At 41.9% G+C, this 17499-nt stretch overlaps 1 protein-coding gene across 6 annotated transcripts in view; it reads left to right on the top strand.

The window, feature by feature from the left end:
- Positions 1-17499, top strand: part of FRMD5 (FERM domain containing 5) — a 348168-nt gene that overhangs the window by 40747 nt on the left and 289922 nt on the right. For 4 of the 6 annotated variants that reach the window (XM_054701129.1, XM_054701131.1, XM_054701125.1 and 1 more), the window contains exon 1: positions 11260-11384. The exons of 1 other annotated variant lie outside the window; for it this stretch is intronic. In XM_054701129.1, the coding sequence (XP_054557104.1) occupies positions 11283-11384 (102 nt within the window). In that variant the 5' untranslated portion in view covers positions 11260-11282. Of the gene's footprint in view, positions 1-11072; positions 11385-17499 lie in introns of those variants that run through there. One more of the 6 variants, XM_054701120.1, reaches the window with a different exon arrangement.

Raw genomic sequence — 17499 nt, 5'->3', positions numbered from 1 at the left:
GCAGTCACTGCAGCATGAGTTTGATCCCCAGCCAGGTTGCTACCCACATGGTGCAGCAGACCTCTCCTGACTCACCTGCTGCTCCCCTCAGCACTGTATTTCAGTCAGTCTGCCTGTTCTGTTCCCCACTCTGTCTCTGGTGGATCCTCTAACCCCCCCACCATGCCTCTGGCCTGTACCCCAGTTCTTGTATGTATAGATAAATAAATCATTAGGAAAAAAAATGCCTTATGTCAACCCTGGCAAAATACCTGAAAGATAGATAAGTCTAATTGAAAGAAAAATAAAAATAGCTATATTCTATATAAAGTCCTAGGTTTCTCATAGCAGTAAACTCCATTGTAAGTTCCTCTCTCTCTTTGTCTGTGTGTCTCAATTTCTCTCTCTCTCCATCTCCTCCTCCCTTTTCCCCCCTCCCCCTCCCTTCCTTTCCTCCTTCCTCCCTCCTTAATAGACCTGTCTAGGATTTGAGGAAGGACTGAATTTAGTTGGTCTGACATAAAAGTCTAATTGAAAAATCATGTTTTCTGATTACCAGATTAGAGCAGTACAATGGCTTTTGGAATCACAATTGTGCTAGTTACAGATGGAAATGATACTCTGAGAATTAGGCACTGGTCAAATATCTTTGTGGTTACTCTTGGACTAATAAGCCTGCTTATCTATCGTTGATCATAAAAACTTGTTGCAGAAAAAGTTCCTTTTAATATGTACAATATTAACCAGTTGTCTAAATTATATGTTCATAAACTGAGCACATGGAGATCAGAGACTAAAAGAAGTGCATTTGGCATTCAATTTTAACATTTACTGAATGAATGAGGTGTTTAATGTGCATTAAAAGATGGTAATGACAATGGTTAGCAATGAAGGAGGAAAAGGAGGGACAGAGAAAGACAAGAAACAGGGTCTCGCCAGAGGGTCTCCCCTGGTGGCGCAGGAGGTTGAACGCAGTGCTGTGAAGCTGTCCGCAGCCTCTGCAGTGCTGGTTTGATCCCCGCCGGCCTCGGAGCAACCCACATGGCACAGCCAACCTCTCCTGTCACGACCGATGCTCCCCTCACCATTGTATTTCATCAGTCTTCCTGTTCTGTTCCACACTCTGTCTCTGGTGAATCCTCTCACCCTCCCATGCATCTGGCCTGTACCCCTATTCCTGTGTAAAATAAATAAATAAATATCAAAAAAAAAGAAAAAGAACCAGATGTAGCACTAGGGCAATTGTCTTACCAATTACTGCTGTTGAAGCAACCACAGTGCAGTTCTCAATTTTTGAGAGGCTGGTTCTACAGTTTATCAGCTCAGATTTTTGCTTTAGACTTTCCCTTCTACTGATTTAGCCATCAACTTACTTATTTTTTAAATGCTAATGTCTGTCTTCTGCACTGCCTTTCCTTCAGTACCTTGCCCTCTGCTCCCCCTCCATAAAATGCTTTCATACTGTCCCTGGTTGGAACTAATCACCTCATCCTCTGCATTTACACAGCTGTTGACTGTACCCGTGTTATGCAATTATTATCTTTCATCTTGACTTTGAAGTTTTTGAGGGTAACAATCAATTGTATCACAACTTTTTTCTTTTGCAAACCACCATCCATCATACTCCTTCTACCCTTTCTCCTACTCTCCAACCTCTTCACCTCTGGCAACCTCAGTTCAGTTATGTATGTCCACTAGTTTATTTTGTTTTGTTATGATATTATTTATTCTGTTTTGTCTATTCAGCCACTTTATTTTATTTTTTTTTAAAGATTTATTTATTTATTTATACAAGCACTGGGTATAGTCAGAAGCGCGGGAGGGTGAGAGAATTCACCAGAGCCAGAGCAGGGAGCAGAGCAGGCAGAAGGACCGAAGTACACTGCTGAGGGGAGCAGCGGGCAGCAGGAGAGGTCTGCACGCCATGTGGGACCCTCCTCCGGTGGCCGGGGAGCAGCCGGGGATCGAACCGGCGCTGCAGAGGCTGCGGGCAGCTTCACAACCCAGCGCTCAACCGCTGCACCACCGGGGAGGCCCCACTTTATTTTTTTTAAGTGTTTTTTTTTTTTTTTTGGAAGATTTATTTATTTTTATACAGGAACCCAGGTACAGGCCAGATGCGTGGGAGGGTGAGAGGATTCACCAGAGACAGAGCAGGGAAGAGAACAGGCAGACTGACGAAATACACTGCTAAGGGGAGCAGCGGGCAAGACAGGAGAGGTCTGCCACTCCATGTGGGACCCTCGCTGGCCAGCCGGGATCGAACTGGTGCTGTAGAGGCTGTGGACAGCTTCACAGTGCAGCACTCAACCGCCTGTGCCACCAGGGGAGGCCCTCAGCCACTTTATTTTCTACTTATATTGCACATGTAGGTGAAATCATTCAATATTTGTCTTTATTTTTCTAAGATTGCTTCACATAATGCATTAGAGTTTCTTTCATTTTGTTGCATATGGCAGAATTTCATCTTTCTTATAGCTGAATAATATTCAATTGTGTATATATACTACATCTTTTTTTTTTTTAAAGATTTATTTATTTATACAAGCATTGGGTACATTCAGAAGTGCGTGAGGATGAGAGATTTCACCAGAGCCAGAGCGGGGAGCAGAACAGGCAGAAGGACTGAAGAACACTGCTGAGGGGAGCAGCGGGCAGCAGGAGAGGTCTGCGCGCCATGTGGGACCCTCGCCCAGTGGCCGGGGATCGAACCGGCGCTGCAGAGGCTGTGGGCAGCTTCACAGCCCAGCGCTCAACCGCTGCGCCACCGGGGAGGCCCTATACTACATCTTCTTTATCTTGTCATCTCTCAGTGGGCATAATATTAGCTATTATAAATAATGCTGCAGTAAACATTGTGAAGCATATAACTTTTGAACTGATGACTTCCTGTTCTTCAGATAGATACCCAGAAGTTGGATTGCTGGATCATATGGTAGTTCTATTTTTAGTTTTTTGAGGAAGATCCACATTGCTTTCCAAAATTCCCACAACAGTATATAAGAGTGCCCCTTTCTCCACATCAATCCCAACACATGTTGTTAGCAATCTTTTTTTTTTTTAAGATTTATTTATTTATGCATACAAGAGCAGGGGTACAGGCCAGAGGTGTGAGGGGTTAGAGGATTCACCAGAGACAGAGTAGGGAACAGAACAGGCAGATTGACCAGAGTACACTGCTGAGGGGAGCAGTGGGTGAGTCAGGAGAGGTCTGCTGTGCCATGTGGGTTGCTCCCTGGCCGGCTGGGGATCGAACTCATACTGCAGAGGCTGCGGACAGCTTCACAGGCTGCGTCTTAACCCCTTGTGCCACCAGGGAGGTCCCAGCAATCTTTTTGATAGTTGTCATTTTCACAGATTTCAGATAATATCTCATTGTGATTTTGATTTGCATTTCCCTAATAAGAAGTGTGATGATCCTTTCTTCATATGCATGTTAGCCATCTATTAGTCATGTCATTATGTTTCTTCCAGTGCATGCTTAGCATGGACAGACTTTTAATTTGCTTTGATATGTGCCAATTTCCTCCCAATGTAGAGTTTGGAATAGTTTTCTAACGTGTTTTCTCTAGTGTGAGGGTGCATGATAAGGGAGAAGGAAGAGGGTAGCTGGAACTGACTTGTTCAGCTAGTTCTGCTCTTGTGAGAATCAGTTAAATGGCCTATCCCAGCTGATGTAACCAGTCAGGGACCTATTGTACTCTTGTGTAATTTATGTAAATTCTTTTGTGTAGTCTAGTCTGGAGTTTGCCTGGAAAACGCAAACTCTGGAGGCATTTGTCTGTGCTGAGGGTCTGTAGTATATGGAAGCTTCTATTCTCAAACAATTATCATGGATAACCTCATACATCACCTTCTTCAGAGTTGCTTATCTATACTCTCAGAATTCTTCGGAAATAATAATAGTATTAGGGAGAACCCTCAGAACATTGGCAACTCCATCCCTTTTTTCTTCTCAACTTACTGAGGAATAGCAGCAGGGTGAGGAGCCACACTTTATTGCACCAGAATATTGTTTCTTTTATTGGCTTTTAAAAAACATTTATGTGGGGCCTCCCTGGTGGCGCAGCGGGTTGAGCGCGGCGTTGTGAAGCTGTCTGCAGCCTCTGCAGCACCGGTTTGATTCCCAGCCGACCAGGGAGATACCCACATGGCAAGGCAGACCTCTCCTGTCTCGCCCACTGCTCCCCTCAGCAGTGCTTTCAGTCTGTCTGCCTGTTCTGCTCCCCACTCTGTCTCTGGTGAATCCTCTCACCCTCCCATGCCTCTGCCCTATACCCTAGCTCTTGTATAAATAAAACAAATCTTTAAAAATAAATAAATAAAAAACATTTATGTGTAAGATTTCATCCTTTATCTCGAGGTAGCTTCAGTCAAAGTATTTTTGTTGATGTTGTTTAGTTCATTAGGTATTGGTGGGTAGAAAATTTTTAACCTGCCTAATTCTTCTATCCAGAAGGATATTTATTCACAATAAAGAATATTTATTGTGTAAGCTCAATTAGGTTTGAAGTAGTTGCTAATCAAAGATATTTTCACAAAGAGGTTCAAATAGAAGAGAAAAGAAGAATAAACATTCTACATTGCATATGTTAATTATTCATTAAATGTCTGAAGAATTAATTTAAAAGTTTCCCTGGACATAGTTCAGTTAATTAAAAGTGCAAATCATTATTATGTCTTATCCTTTCAATTTTTCCATGATAGTAATAAAGGAGTGCTCAATATATGTTAGGGACTGCTGGATGCTTTACATATATTATCTAATTGAATCTTCACAACCCCATAATGAGGCTGGAGATTGTGCTATTATTATCATCCCCACTTACTGGAGAGGAATTTTCAGTATGTGAGACTAAATAATTTGTTATAAAAATACAGATATCAAAAAGCAAAACCTGAACTCATACCAGTTATGTGGTACCAAACACTGTGCTTTTAACAACTACATTATACAGCTCCCTCTCTGCCCCCAAAACTTAGTGGAAAGAGCGTTGAACTTGGAGTCAGAAGACCTAAATCTAAGTTGGCAAGTTACGTAAACTACTCTGTTCTAATTTGTAAAAGGTAGATAATGTCTTCCCTTGTTGTTCAGAGTAATGACTTTTGCTTAAAAATGTTTGTTTGAACACATGCCTTTACCTCTACTCTTGCTCCAAATCCATTGGAATAATAGTAATTTTTTTTTAAGATTTATTTACTTATGGGGTACAAACCAGAGGTGGGGTGGGGTGAGAGAATTCACCAGAGACAGAGTGGGGAAGAGAACAGGCAGACTGACTGAAATACACTGCTGAGGGGAGCAGCGGGCAAGTCAGGAGATCTGCTACGCCATGTGGGTCACCTCACTGGCCGGGGATCTAACTTGTGTTGCAGTGGCTGCGGACAGCTTCATAGGTTGCGTCTTAACCTCTTGCGCTACCAGGGTTGCCCCCTGGAATAATATTAAATTTTTAAGAAACAAACATACAGGATGATGAGACCAACATGAATGGCGAGGAACCGCAATAATAACAGTCTTAGAGCCAGAAAGCATGTAAGTGAGAAATAATTGACTAAGCAGAACCAGGAAAGTTGAATTTAAACTCAGCAAAAGGGAAAAGTGAAAAACAATCTGATATTCATGTAGAACCCACAAAATATTTTAAAAATGAGGTACTACTTGCTTTTGGAAGTAAAGACAGAACTGAAAAATGGCTAATTGTTTGGAAGTTAATTTAAGAAGTATTCCTTTCTCTGACTGTGCATCCAAGAACTTCTTTTCTCCATCCTCTCAGAAGATTCAAGTAATTATCTGGAGAGAGCAAAATAGGATTTCTGAATTGGGGGTAGGGGTCACCAGAAACTTAAGAAATACCCCTAACATAAAACATAGAGACCAGGGCCTCTCTGGTGGCTCAGGGTTTAAAGACACAGCTCTATCAAGTTATCGCCAGCCATTATAACATGAGTTCCAGTTGAGTTCCAGTTCCATCCCCCACTGGCCAGGGAGCTGACCCATATGACGCAGCAGACCTCTCCTGTCTCTCCCGATGCTCCCCTCAACAGTGTATTTCAGTACATCTGCCTGTTCTTCCCACTCTGTCTGGTGAATCCTCTCGTCTCCTGCACCTTTGGCTTACACTCCAGTTCTTGTATGCATAAATAGATAAATCTTAAAAAAATATGGAGACTAAAACAAAAAGGAAGCAGGCAATTTTGAGGATGAAAAGTCCAATCAGGAAAAAGAAAAATTTCAAAAAGCAAATTATTAGTAAGTATTCTAATAGCGATAGAAGATATGGCATCTCTTATGTAAGTATAAGATGCTATTTAGGTATAAAAATTCAGAATTAAAAAGAGAACCTTTATAAATGTAAAGTAGAAGAACTAAAAAATAAAACTACGGGCCTCCCAGGTGGCTCAAGGGGTTAAGACGCAACCTATGAAACTATCCGCAGCCACTACAGCATGAGTTCGATTGCGGCCAGGAAGCAACCCACATGGCGCAGCAGACCCCTCCTGACTAGCCTGCTGCTCCCCTCAGCAGTCTATTTCAGTCAGTCTGCCTGTTGTGTTCCCCTCTCTGTCTCTGGTGAATCCTCTCACCTCCATACCTCTGGCCTACACCCCAGTTCTTGTATGCATAAATAAATAAATCTTTAAAAAAATTAAGATTCTGGGCCTCCCCGGTGGCGCAGCGATTGAGCGCTGGATTGCGAAGCTGCCCGCAGCCTCTAAGGTGCTGGTTCGATCCCTGGCTGCTCCCCGGCCACCGGAGGAGGGTCCCACATGGCGCGCAGACCTCTCCTGCCACCCACTGCTCCCCTTAGCAGTGTACTTCGGTCCTTCTGCCTGCTCTGCTCCCCGCTCTGGCTCTGGTGAATTCTCTCACCCTCCCGCGCTTCTGACTATACCCAGTGCATGTATAAACAAAACAAACAAACAAATAAATAAATAAACAAACATGCCTCTATTTAAAAAAAAAGGCTAAAAAAAAATTAAGACTCTGGAGTGACGATGCTAGGATAAAAGGATTGTGATAAGTGCTGAATAATTTGAGTGCAGAGGTAAGACTAAACATCTAGAGAAAATATGGCTTCCAAAAGCTGTAAATACTATAAACCCTGACAACATAGAGATAATATAAGCCACCCAAACTGGGAGTTGGTGTGTAGAAGTTGAGAGGAAGTATAATAATGTTAAATTATCTCATTTTGCCGAGTAAGTAGTCAGTTGCTCTATTAAACAAGAAATATGGGATCTTCTGATTTCCTCTTGTTTATATATTTTCTTTGCCCATGTATTTCGGTTATTCCTCATATCTTTGCTGACTTCCCTTTTATATTTTTTTAACCAATGTGCATTGAACATTAATCTACATAAACTGAATACTTAATAAATGCTTTTGAAGTAATTTTACAGATTGCATGGTACTGTAAATTCTATGAGTATTGAGAATATGTTTTATTCATCTTTGAATTCTCTCAGCACCTGGCACAGGGACTTGCACATAGTAGACTGTCAATAAATATTTTTGAATAAATGAATTAATTTGCTTTGTTTCATATACATTTTGTTGCTAGAACAATGTCTGAAGACAAGCTGGAAATATAAGGAAAATGAACCGTAATTGGAGAATATAATAAAGCCTGTCACCCACATCTGAGAAATCTATTATAAATGCTTTTGATGCCTCATTAAAGACATTCTATTACTTTCTGAATACATTTTCCCTGAGTAAATAATCTCCTCTTGCTCTAATTTAATCATTCACACTGTTATCAAAATGATCATTTCCAAATCCTGTCACTTCTCTGCTTAAAACCTCCCATGACCCCCTTCTGTCTCTACAACAGAGCTCAAATTTCTAAGGGTTGCATTGAAGGTCCTATATGATCTGACCTCAGTCCAGCTCTTTCTAGTCAGTGCATCCCATATGTTATCAGTCCAGGGGTATTTACAATTTGGAACATGTTATGCTCGTTTGTACTTCTATGTCTTTGCTTTTGTAAAGTGTTACTCCTCATCACATATTTGCACCCATCGTGATACTATTCCATTTCTTAGAGCCCAACACCAAAGCTTTCTCCATAAGGCTTTAACATCTCCTATTTTTTTTTAAATAATAAATTTTATTTTTATATTCCCCATACAATTGCAACCCTCCCATTCTGACCCCAATCCCTCCCCTCCCGCCCCCCACCCAAAAGTTTCTCTGGTTCATAGTTTTTTGTTGATTTTGATTTTCACTTTCTTACAATTATTCATTTTCCTGGTCCCTTATTTAAGTTTTCTAGATTCCTGCTATGAGTGAGACCATCCGGTATTTTTCTTTTTCTTTCTGGCTTATTTCACTGAGCATGATCCCTTCCAGCGCCATCCATGTTGCTGCAAATTGCATGTGTTTATCTTTTTTGAATGCTGAGTAATATTCCATGGTATATATGTACCACATCTTCTTGATCCAGTCATCTATTTTTGGGCATTTGGGCTGTTTCCAAAGCTTAGCTATTGTAAATAGTGCTGCTATAAACATAGGGGTGCAGGTGTTCTTTGGAATTGATGTTTCTGTGTCCTTTGGGTAAATACCTAGGAACATCTCCTATTTTTAAATAGTAGTACCATTTGTTGTTCTCTTGAAGCACTTTTCTCATGCTCCATGTATTTTTTTTTTTAGATTTATTTATTTTTATACAAGAACTGGGGTACAGGCCAGAGATGCAGGGGGTGAGAGGATCCACCAGAGACAGAGTGGGGAACAGAACAGGCAGGCTGACAAAATACACTGCTGAGGGGAGTGGTGGGCGAGGTCTGCTGCACCATGTGGGATTCTCGCTGGCTGGCTGGGATTGAACCCACACCCCAGAGACTGCTGACAACCTCACAGTGCGGTGCTCAACTGCCTGCGCCACCGCCGCCTGCGCCACCACGGAGGCCCTACATGTATTGTATTATAGTATTGACAAAAATAAAAGCCTGGATGATAATTATCTGTGAAAACTGCTCTAATTCCTGTACATTTGAGTTCAGTTTATATCCTTGTTAAAGAGTTGCGTACCTGTAAGGGAAGAAAAGGAACGGTGAGTTATTGATGTCAATGATCCTGATTAGTAGGCTTGAGAAAAACAAATGTAAACAAAGTTAGATTTTATATGAGCTCTTTCTTTTTAGTTCTTCTTGGTCTTCTGCTCTTGAGCTTTGTGAAGCATACATAATCAGAAACTTTTTGCTTCACAAAGTGTTCTGTATTAGGGAGAGTTTGAAGCTCTTTTGAGATATCATGCATAAGCATGGATGAATATCCAACTGGTCTTTCAACGAAGTGAGTATATAAACTAATATGATATTCTTAGGCTGAGCAAGAGTGTTACCTAACACATTGGCATAACAGCCATAATCTCATTGCTGTTGATTACATCTGTGGTCATATTTTGTAAAAAGACTGAACTCAGTTCCATATAGCTTTTCTGGATTCATGGTGCTTAGACTTTTTTATTCTAACAGCTGCTTATTTTCATAATCTGTTAAAGATAATACCCTACCATTGTGCTACTGAACTTCTTCTAGGTTCTTGGACATTTTTCTCTTTCTCTTGTAGATTCCATCAGCAAATAGCCTTCAACAAAAGTTCTGCCTGCCTGAAATTTTTCATTGTTTTCTCCCAACCACACAAAAAAGCTGAGCTTTGTAGAATATTATCTTGGCATATTAATAATTTTATTGTCTCCAAGACATTCCTGAAATTCTTAGTTTCTGTACAAATCTTTCCCTGGAATTTAGTGTAAAATATCTATCAATTCCATTTAATTCATTCAACAAACATTTAGTAAATACCTACATGTTGCTGGCACCAGGCTACCTGCTTGGGCTACAAAGTAGAGGAGTTTAAGTCTGGTTTTATGGTAGCATATTTGACTCGCTAATCTCCTCTAATGGCTACTGAATGCCACGAAGGAGAATGCAGCTAGTCAGGAGAGCAATTCAGGTTGTGCAGCAAATAACTGAAGCGGGTAGGGGGGGCATGGAGAAAAAAAATGTGGGAGAAATATGGGAATCAAAAGACACTAGGGAAGAAGCATAATTTCAAGGTGGGATGTTTTTCTAGGTTAATGCAGAATTTCAATTTTGTTATGTGTTCTACTACCTACAAACAAGAACAGTGTAAATGAAAATAGGAGATTCTGCATATTTTATTATTTTTTGAATAATATATTATAGCATTAATATTCTTTGTTGATATGGTTCTTTAATAGTTTCTTCCATCAAAAAATCAGAAGGGAGGCTATTAGGACTAAGTGAAGTTTTTTTGTAAAGAATATGAGGTGGTTACACGTGGGATCACAAAGGAGAGATTTTTTTCAGGTGGTTTGTTGAGGAAGTCTAAAGACGTGCTAATTCTAGTTCTAAAGGTAGAAGGCAAGAATCCATTGCTTCCTCTGCTCCACGCCAGAGTCGCCTCCTTTTGTCTTCTGAAGATAAAAGGAGGCAAAGGGTGTTAAGAGTGAAAGGTTTGGCTAGGGGGTTAAACACGGGCGCTTAAGAACCTCTGGGAACCCTGAAGCTTTTACTAAAGTAGCTTCCCTAAGACAGATGTTCGCCAAAATAAGAGGACGGGAGCAGAGATGTCCGCAGGGCAGATAAGGGCACAGTACAAGTGGGGGCAGCCGCCTGGTCCGGAGCGGAAGGTGCCTCCATTCTGCAGGTGCAAGGGATTTTGTGATCTCGGACCACCCGGGCTTCCGAAAGGGAGGGAAACAAGGCGTTGCAGGTGTGGGACTCGGCCCCTGAAGCAGAGCCCAATGCATTCCAGGCGGCAGGCACCGCTCCAGCCGGGTGCCCACACCTGACTCCGGGGAGGGGATACAGCGTCCACGAGAACCGCAAGGAGAATAGGAGCCCCTCGTTTGGGACGCCAGAGGGCCGGTCCCGCTAGACTGGAGCCAATTGCTTTCTCTTGATTGCCTTCCCCACCTGTCCTTCATCACAGCGCGCTATTTTTATTGGCTCTACCGTCTGCCACTCGGTTCCGCCGCGCTGACCCCCATTGGCCCCCCTCCGGCCGAAGCCCCGCCCCACGAGCTGGGCACGGGCAGTGGGGCGCGGAGGAGCGCGCCCAGCGCTGGCTCTGGGCTGGGGGCAGGCGGTGGCGGCTGAGCAGGAGGAGGCGGAGAAGGCGCAGGGCCAGCGGGAGGCGGCGGCGACCCGGCTGGGGTGATGGTGCAGGTGCCCGGGGCCGCCACGGAGCTGCCCGGCTGAGGGGCGCCGGGTCCGGGGTCCGCAGCGCCGCCGCGTCTCCCTGGGGCTGGCGAGCGGGCGGGAAGATGCTGAGCAGGTTGATGAGCGGCAGCAGCAGGAGCCTGGAGCGCGAGTACAGCTGCACGGTGCGGCTGCTGGACGACAGCGAGTACACCTGCACCATCCAGGTCAGTGCGCCGCGCGCGGAGCCGCCCGCCGCGCCCCGAGCCGGGCCGGGGGCCCTCCGCCGCCGCGCGGCTGCCCTCCGATGCCGGGGCTTTGTCCGCCCCTGGCTGCGTCGACGGCCGGGGCCAGGGCGCCTCCGCCCGAGCCCCTGCCCGAGGTCGAGCTCCTGGTGCGGGGCGAGTCTAGCGGGGCGCGTCTAGCGTCCCGGACCCCCAACTCTTCTGCTGCCTCGCCCGCAGGGAGGGCGCTCCAGCCTGGCGCCTCGAGCCTGCTCGGGCGGGGAGCGTGTTGAGCTGATGTCCGGCAAGGGGGGACTGTCAAGCAGGGCAGGAGGCTCCTAACCTGGCCGCCCCTTCGGGAGCCGGGGCGGGGGGCATGGACGCTCCGGCCGGGCAGACAGTGGCCGGCTGTTCTTATCTTTCTTCGCTTGGAAGGATAATGGTGTGTGTCATAATCTCACCCCCCCCCTCACCCCCCCCCCAGCATTTGTGAGTCAGAGCTCTCTGAAGGTAGAACTGAACGCGCAGCCCATGCAGAGTGGCCTATTGAAGCGAGCCCAGCCCTCTGAGCTTCAAAGATTTCGAACCCCCCTCCCTGCCTTTCACTCCCTCAAATCTTATTGTGTTGGGCAATTTAGGAGGGGCCCGAGGAAATAATTTAGCAACAAGTCCCGGCGATTTCAGGTTGGTGGGAGCGAGAAAGAATCGGTGGCTTAGGAAAAAAAAAAAAACGCCAACAATACGATCCTGCTGCAGAGCCTTTTTTGAGGACCCTGTGTTTGGAGCAGGTCTTTCCTACCTCTTGCTCATTATGTTCCTTCGCTGCTGCTGCGTGGCCCCACAGGAGTAGTAGTCTTTCTTTCCCAGGAATGCAGTCACAGCCCGTCTCCTCCTTTATAAAGTCAGATAGAAAACATTGACAATGCTCTGGCGTTTAGTTCAGCAGCCGGGAGGATCCTGAGCTCCCTGCCGGAAACTGCTCTTTCTGGAGAAGCAAATTGAGTTGGAGCGGGAGCGGGCTCACCTGATCTCTCGTCTTTGCAACGAGAAGCCAGAGGGGGCTTCTCGCCTCAGAAGTGGCAAACAAAAACTCTTGGCCCGGGTCCTATCCTCTTTGTCTCCCTGCTGCCCTGCCCCCCACCCCTTTTAATTTTTTTTTTTTTTTTTTTTTTTTTTTTTTTTTGCTGACAGTGTTCAATAGCGGAAAATAGCGGTGTGTGAGAAAGACGCCGGGTAGTGGATGAGAACAGCTGCTCTCTGCTGACTCTGTGCTCTGTTCAGCCTTCTCTCCACTTTCCCTTTTCTCCCACCCCTCAAAACTAGCTCTAGGCGTTTAAGTGCTGACTGCTGCCAAAGCTCCAGGAGCATAGGGAAAGGGAACAGAATCTCTTTTTAAGGCAACTTAAATACAGATTAAGCAGTCAGGATGCTAGACATTAAATGAAAGGATTTTTGCAGTTGAGTATGATGGAGATGTTAGGTGTTTTTCCTTATTGTGTGAGTGGGATACTACTTTTTGTTCTATTGTATCTTTTATGTGTCTTGTACAGTTTGGGTTTTTTGGTAGGGGAGGAAGATACTTGATTGAGTTGACATCACCATTTGAATACGTTTGCTAGAGCTTTTGAAGCCTTTATCCTTTTGTTTTAAAATTTAAAGCATTTGTACAATGGCATATCAAGGGCAGAGTGAGATTTAGATTTCATGAATCATAAAAATGCTTTTGGGGTATGCAATGAAATAAAATTTCTGAGGCAGTTCATTAACTTTTGCTGAGGTACAGACTATGACTGAAACAATTCACTTTGTCACTCCACTAATGATAATCTAATGGTTTTAAGGTATTAACTCCAGCAACTCGTTATTTATCTAAGTTAGTGGAATCTTTGAGGTTGGCTGATTGGTATTCTAGTTGTGGGTTTTTTTTTAACATTGAAAAAATGATATTTTTAAGTTGGGCTTACTGGATCTATACTTGCAATAGTCTGCTATGGTTTTGTTTATTTTCCTGCTGGACTTATTTTAAATCATTACAACGAATATGATAAACATTTAGACCGCTTTAAAAAATTAACCTTGGTGTATCATGGCCATACTAAAATAAGTGTCCATTGTCTAGACCATTGATGATTGTGTGAAATTAAAAAAAAAAAAAGGAATTGTAAAGCATATGTAATAATGTCATTCATTGGCACCACTATTGTGAATTGTTTTTGTTTTTACCCATGTGAGGAAATGTTAGAAAGGACAGTATGTTCTGTGAAATTAGTATTTTGTGTACATAGCTGCTTTTGTCCTTTAGAGATTGGACTTAACAACTTTCCTCCACTGTACAGTTTCATCGTTTGTGCGTGTGTGCGTGTGTGCATGTTTTTGCTTATTTGACAAACCCTGGGCACAGGGTCTTTTAAATCAGTATGAAAAAGAACTGTGAGCTACTTATTTGGCTAAACTGATATTCCCAACATTTTAGTACTTGCAGTACCATATATTAAAATTTCTTTGGTGATAATTTCAATTCCCTTTCCCTAAAGTATTGTATGTCATGTTTTTGTTTAAATCTTTCTATTTTAGGAAGATTTCAGTGCTTCTTGAGATAATCAGAGGCCAATTACGGTATTATAGAATCAGTGGTGTATTGCTAGGTTAGACTCATAAGAGCCACATTTGATAAATTTTCATTATAGAAAATTCTGTAAAGTATTGACTAACCATTTATATTGCAGCTGGTATACTGATTTGGTATTTAGGATGTTATTAAGGTAGCAAAAATGTCTTACATTCTCTCAAGATTGCACAGTTACTATTTTTTTCATTCTTTCTGATATGTAGATGTTTTGTAAACCATGAGAAATGAAAGTATACATAGGAGGGTTGTAGTATAATTATTCCCATGTGAAGAATAGTTCCCTGCCAGTTTTGAAGGTCATTGCTTTATAAATGCTGATGTGGTCCATATTTTTTACACATCATTTCATTTATGCAAATCTATTTACCACATTTACTCCCTTATTTTGTGATTTTATTTGGGAAAAAATAGCAAAAATGAAAAGGCTACATAGTATCTTTGAACTCAACAAATGGAGTCATTCAAATGCTTAGGCATTTACTAGCCTAAGCAATAGATTTTTTAACCTTGAGGTTATAATAGTTTATGAAATATTAAGAATATATGCAGATTTATCAGCAGAAGTATATGTTGAAAACTACATAATTTAAACTCAGAAATCTTAATTTATCTTTTTTGGTGATTACTGAAAAGTTGTACTACCCTAGAAATGAATTTGAGTTTTACTGGGAACACACTAAAATAACAACTCGTTAAGCAACTAGGTTAAATTGATTTTTGCAGTTAAATTACATACTACCATTAAAAAAAAAAAAAGTGTGCAGAGGCAGTAATATAGATTTAGATTTGATTGTGGCACAGCCACTTAGTAACTGTGGGACTTAGAGTTAAGGAAGGTATATGGAGGAAGGATACAAATGTATTTGAGCCTTGTACTTCCAGACAGTCTACCAGTGTTCTTATCTCATTTACCTTACAAACTTTATAGATTGTCTGTGTACGCAGTATACCATCTGAGGAAAATGGGGTTGTAGTTTTGTGGGAGAGCCTATGTTTGTTCAGTGGCTATGTACTAGCCTTTCTTCTAGGCACTTTACCTATGCTTCATATCAACCCATTTGAGAAGTAGGTGGGATTGTCCCTGTTTTACAGAGGAAAGGCCCAGATGAAGGAACTTGCCCAAAGGTACTAGGTGGATGTATTATATTTAAATGCTGATGTTTTTATCTATAAATTCCATCTTCTGGGATCTCTAAATCATTCTATCTGTTCTGACTCCTCAACAGAAATCTTATTCCTTAATTTCCTCATCTATAATATGGGAGAATCAATACTGTTTGGAGAAAATTCTTTGTAACTATCATTACAGGTAATAAGAAAAATTTAAATAGACTACTACGATTACATCATCCCTTATTTTGTTCAACCAAAAAGTAGAATTTAGGAATGTTTTATGTTTTTTAGGAGAATATATCAGTTTAACTTTTCAGTCTTGAAATTATTTCTGATGAATCTCAATGAAATTACAAAATCCAAGACAGATAACTGGATTCATCATTAGGACTCTTCTTTTTTTTTTTTTTTTTTTTTTAGTAACAAGGTAAGGGGTGGGGAAATTTACTATTTTATTTTTTAAAAAGATTTATTTATTTATTTATACAAGCACTGGGTACAGTCAGAAGTGTGGGAAGGTGAGAGAATTCACCAGAGCCAGAGCGGGGAGCAGAGCAGGCAGAAGGACCGAAGCACACTGCTGAGGGGAGCAGCAGGTGGCAGGAGAGGTCTGCGCGCCATGAGGGACCCTCCTCCAGTGACCGGGGAGTAGCCAGGGATCGAACTGGCATTGCTGAGGCTGCGGGCAGCTTCGCAACCCAGCGCTCAACTGCTGCGCCACCAGGGAGGCCCAGGACTCTTCTTTAAAATTCAAGAGTTCAGGTTTGCTTCTTCCCTACCAGTTTTTGGCTTTAGGAGAGGTCTATAGACTAGACCATATTTGCCTTTTTAAAGACCTTTCATATTTGGTAAGCAGAACCCTTTGTTTCATTAATGCAAAGAGGATGTTGTTAGAGAATTAGGATAATTTTATTCACAGAGAAAAACACAGAACCATTGTATTTTCATGAGTATTTTTTAAAAACCTTATTTAAAAGAGTAATTATGCTGTCTCAGGATCTGTCGCAATAGCAAGTCAGTTAGCCTCTTAACTCTTAAAACTAAGATAGTTACCAAATTAGCCTTCTAGAAGCCTAAAAATATTTGTACTGTTTATTAATTTATATATTAAAACTTTTCTTGTATTAAACTAATGCATCTCAAACCTTTTAGTATAGGAATTATGTTCAAGATACTTATTTATGCTCTCATTCTTTCTTTCTTAAAAAAGTCCTGTTTAAGATCAAGAAAATGTGGGGCCTACCCGGTGGTGCAGCGGTTGAGCGCTGGCTTGCGAAGCTGCCCACAGCCTCGGCACTGGCGGTTCGATCCCCGGCCACCGGGCAAGGGTCCCACATGGCGCGCAGACATCTCCTGCCGCCCGCTGCTCCCCTTAGCAGTGTACTTCATCAGTCTGCCTGTTCTGCTCTCCGCTCTGGCTCTGGTGAATTCTCTCACCCTCCTGCGCTTCTGACTGTACCCAGCGCTTGTATAAATAAAAATAAAGAAATCTTAAAAAAAATTAAGATCAAGAAGATGGGGCATATATACACAATGGAATATTATTCAACAATCAGAAAGATAAACTCATGCCATTCGCAGCAATGTGGATGGAACTAGAAGGAATTATGTTCAGTGAAATAAGACAGAAGGAAAAAGATATCAGGTGGTTTCACTTATAGCAGGAATATAAGAGAACCAAATAAGACATCAGTGTAAAAAACATAATAACTATACAAAACACAACAAAGCAAAAACAGACAATCATAAATCAGAGACTTATTGCAGGGGAGGAGGAGCACAGGGGACTGAGGTGATGGTGCATGGGTGCATTAGTAAAGGAAACTCTATGGGGACTACACCAGAGGGGGTAGGGGGGAAGCAAATATTGTTTAAAAATGAACAATGATGTAAAAAAAAAAAATTAAAAAAAAAGAAAAAGTCCTGTTTAAGGAAGTGCCGATGAATCCAAAAGAAACCTAGAAGCATTCACCACAGCAAATTTTATTCCTGGGTATTTGTATGAATTTGCATTCATTAAGTGCTTGGAATAAATATGCTATAAGAGGCAACCTAATATAGTATATAATAAAAGAGCATGTGTTTTTGAGTCCTCTGTTTGTTACATTGCCCAGAGATTCATTTATCATGTCTGTGTTATCATACATCACACGTTAAAAAAAAAAAGACATTTGCCAAAATTAAATAAGACAACATGATGACAAGAAAGTTATTTCTGTTACACTTTTGTAGTAGCTTATGTATAGGTGTTAAAATATGTAACCTAAAATAAAGCAATAAGTCTTAGAAGAGATTTTTTCCAACAATATAATAATTACCGTGTTACAATATTTTGGATTATTTTTAGATCTTTTCAGTAGATTATACGTTAGAATT

This window comes from Talpa occidentalis, unplaced genomic scaffold, assembly GCF_014898055.3.
Source record: "Talpa occidentalis isolate TD23 unplaced genomic scaffold, MPIMG_talOcc4v2.1 talOcc4.11, whole genome shotgun sequence".
Taxonomy (NCBI): domain Eukaryota; kingdom Metazoa; phylum Chordata; class Mammalia; order Eulipotyphla; family Talpidae; genus Talpa; species Talpa occidentalis.
The sequence above is the reverse complement of the archived record's forward strand: the minus strand, read 5'-3'. Positions and strand labels throughout refer to the sequence as shown.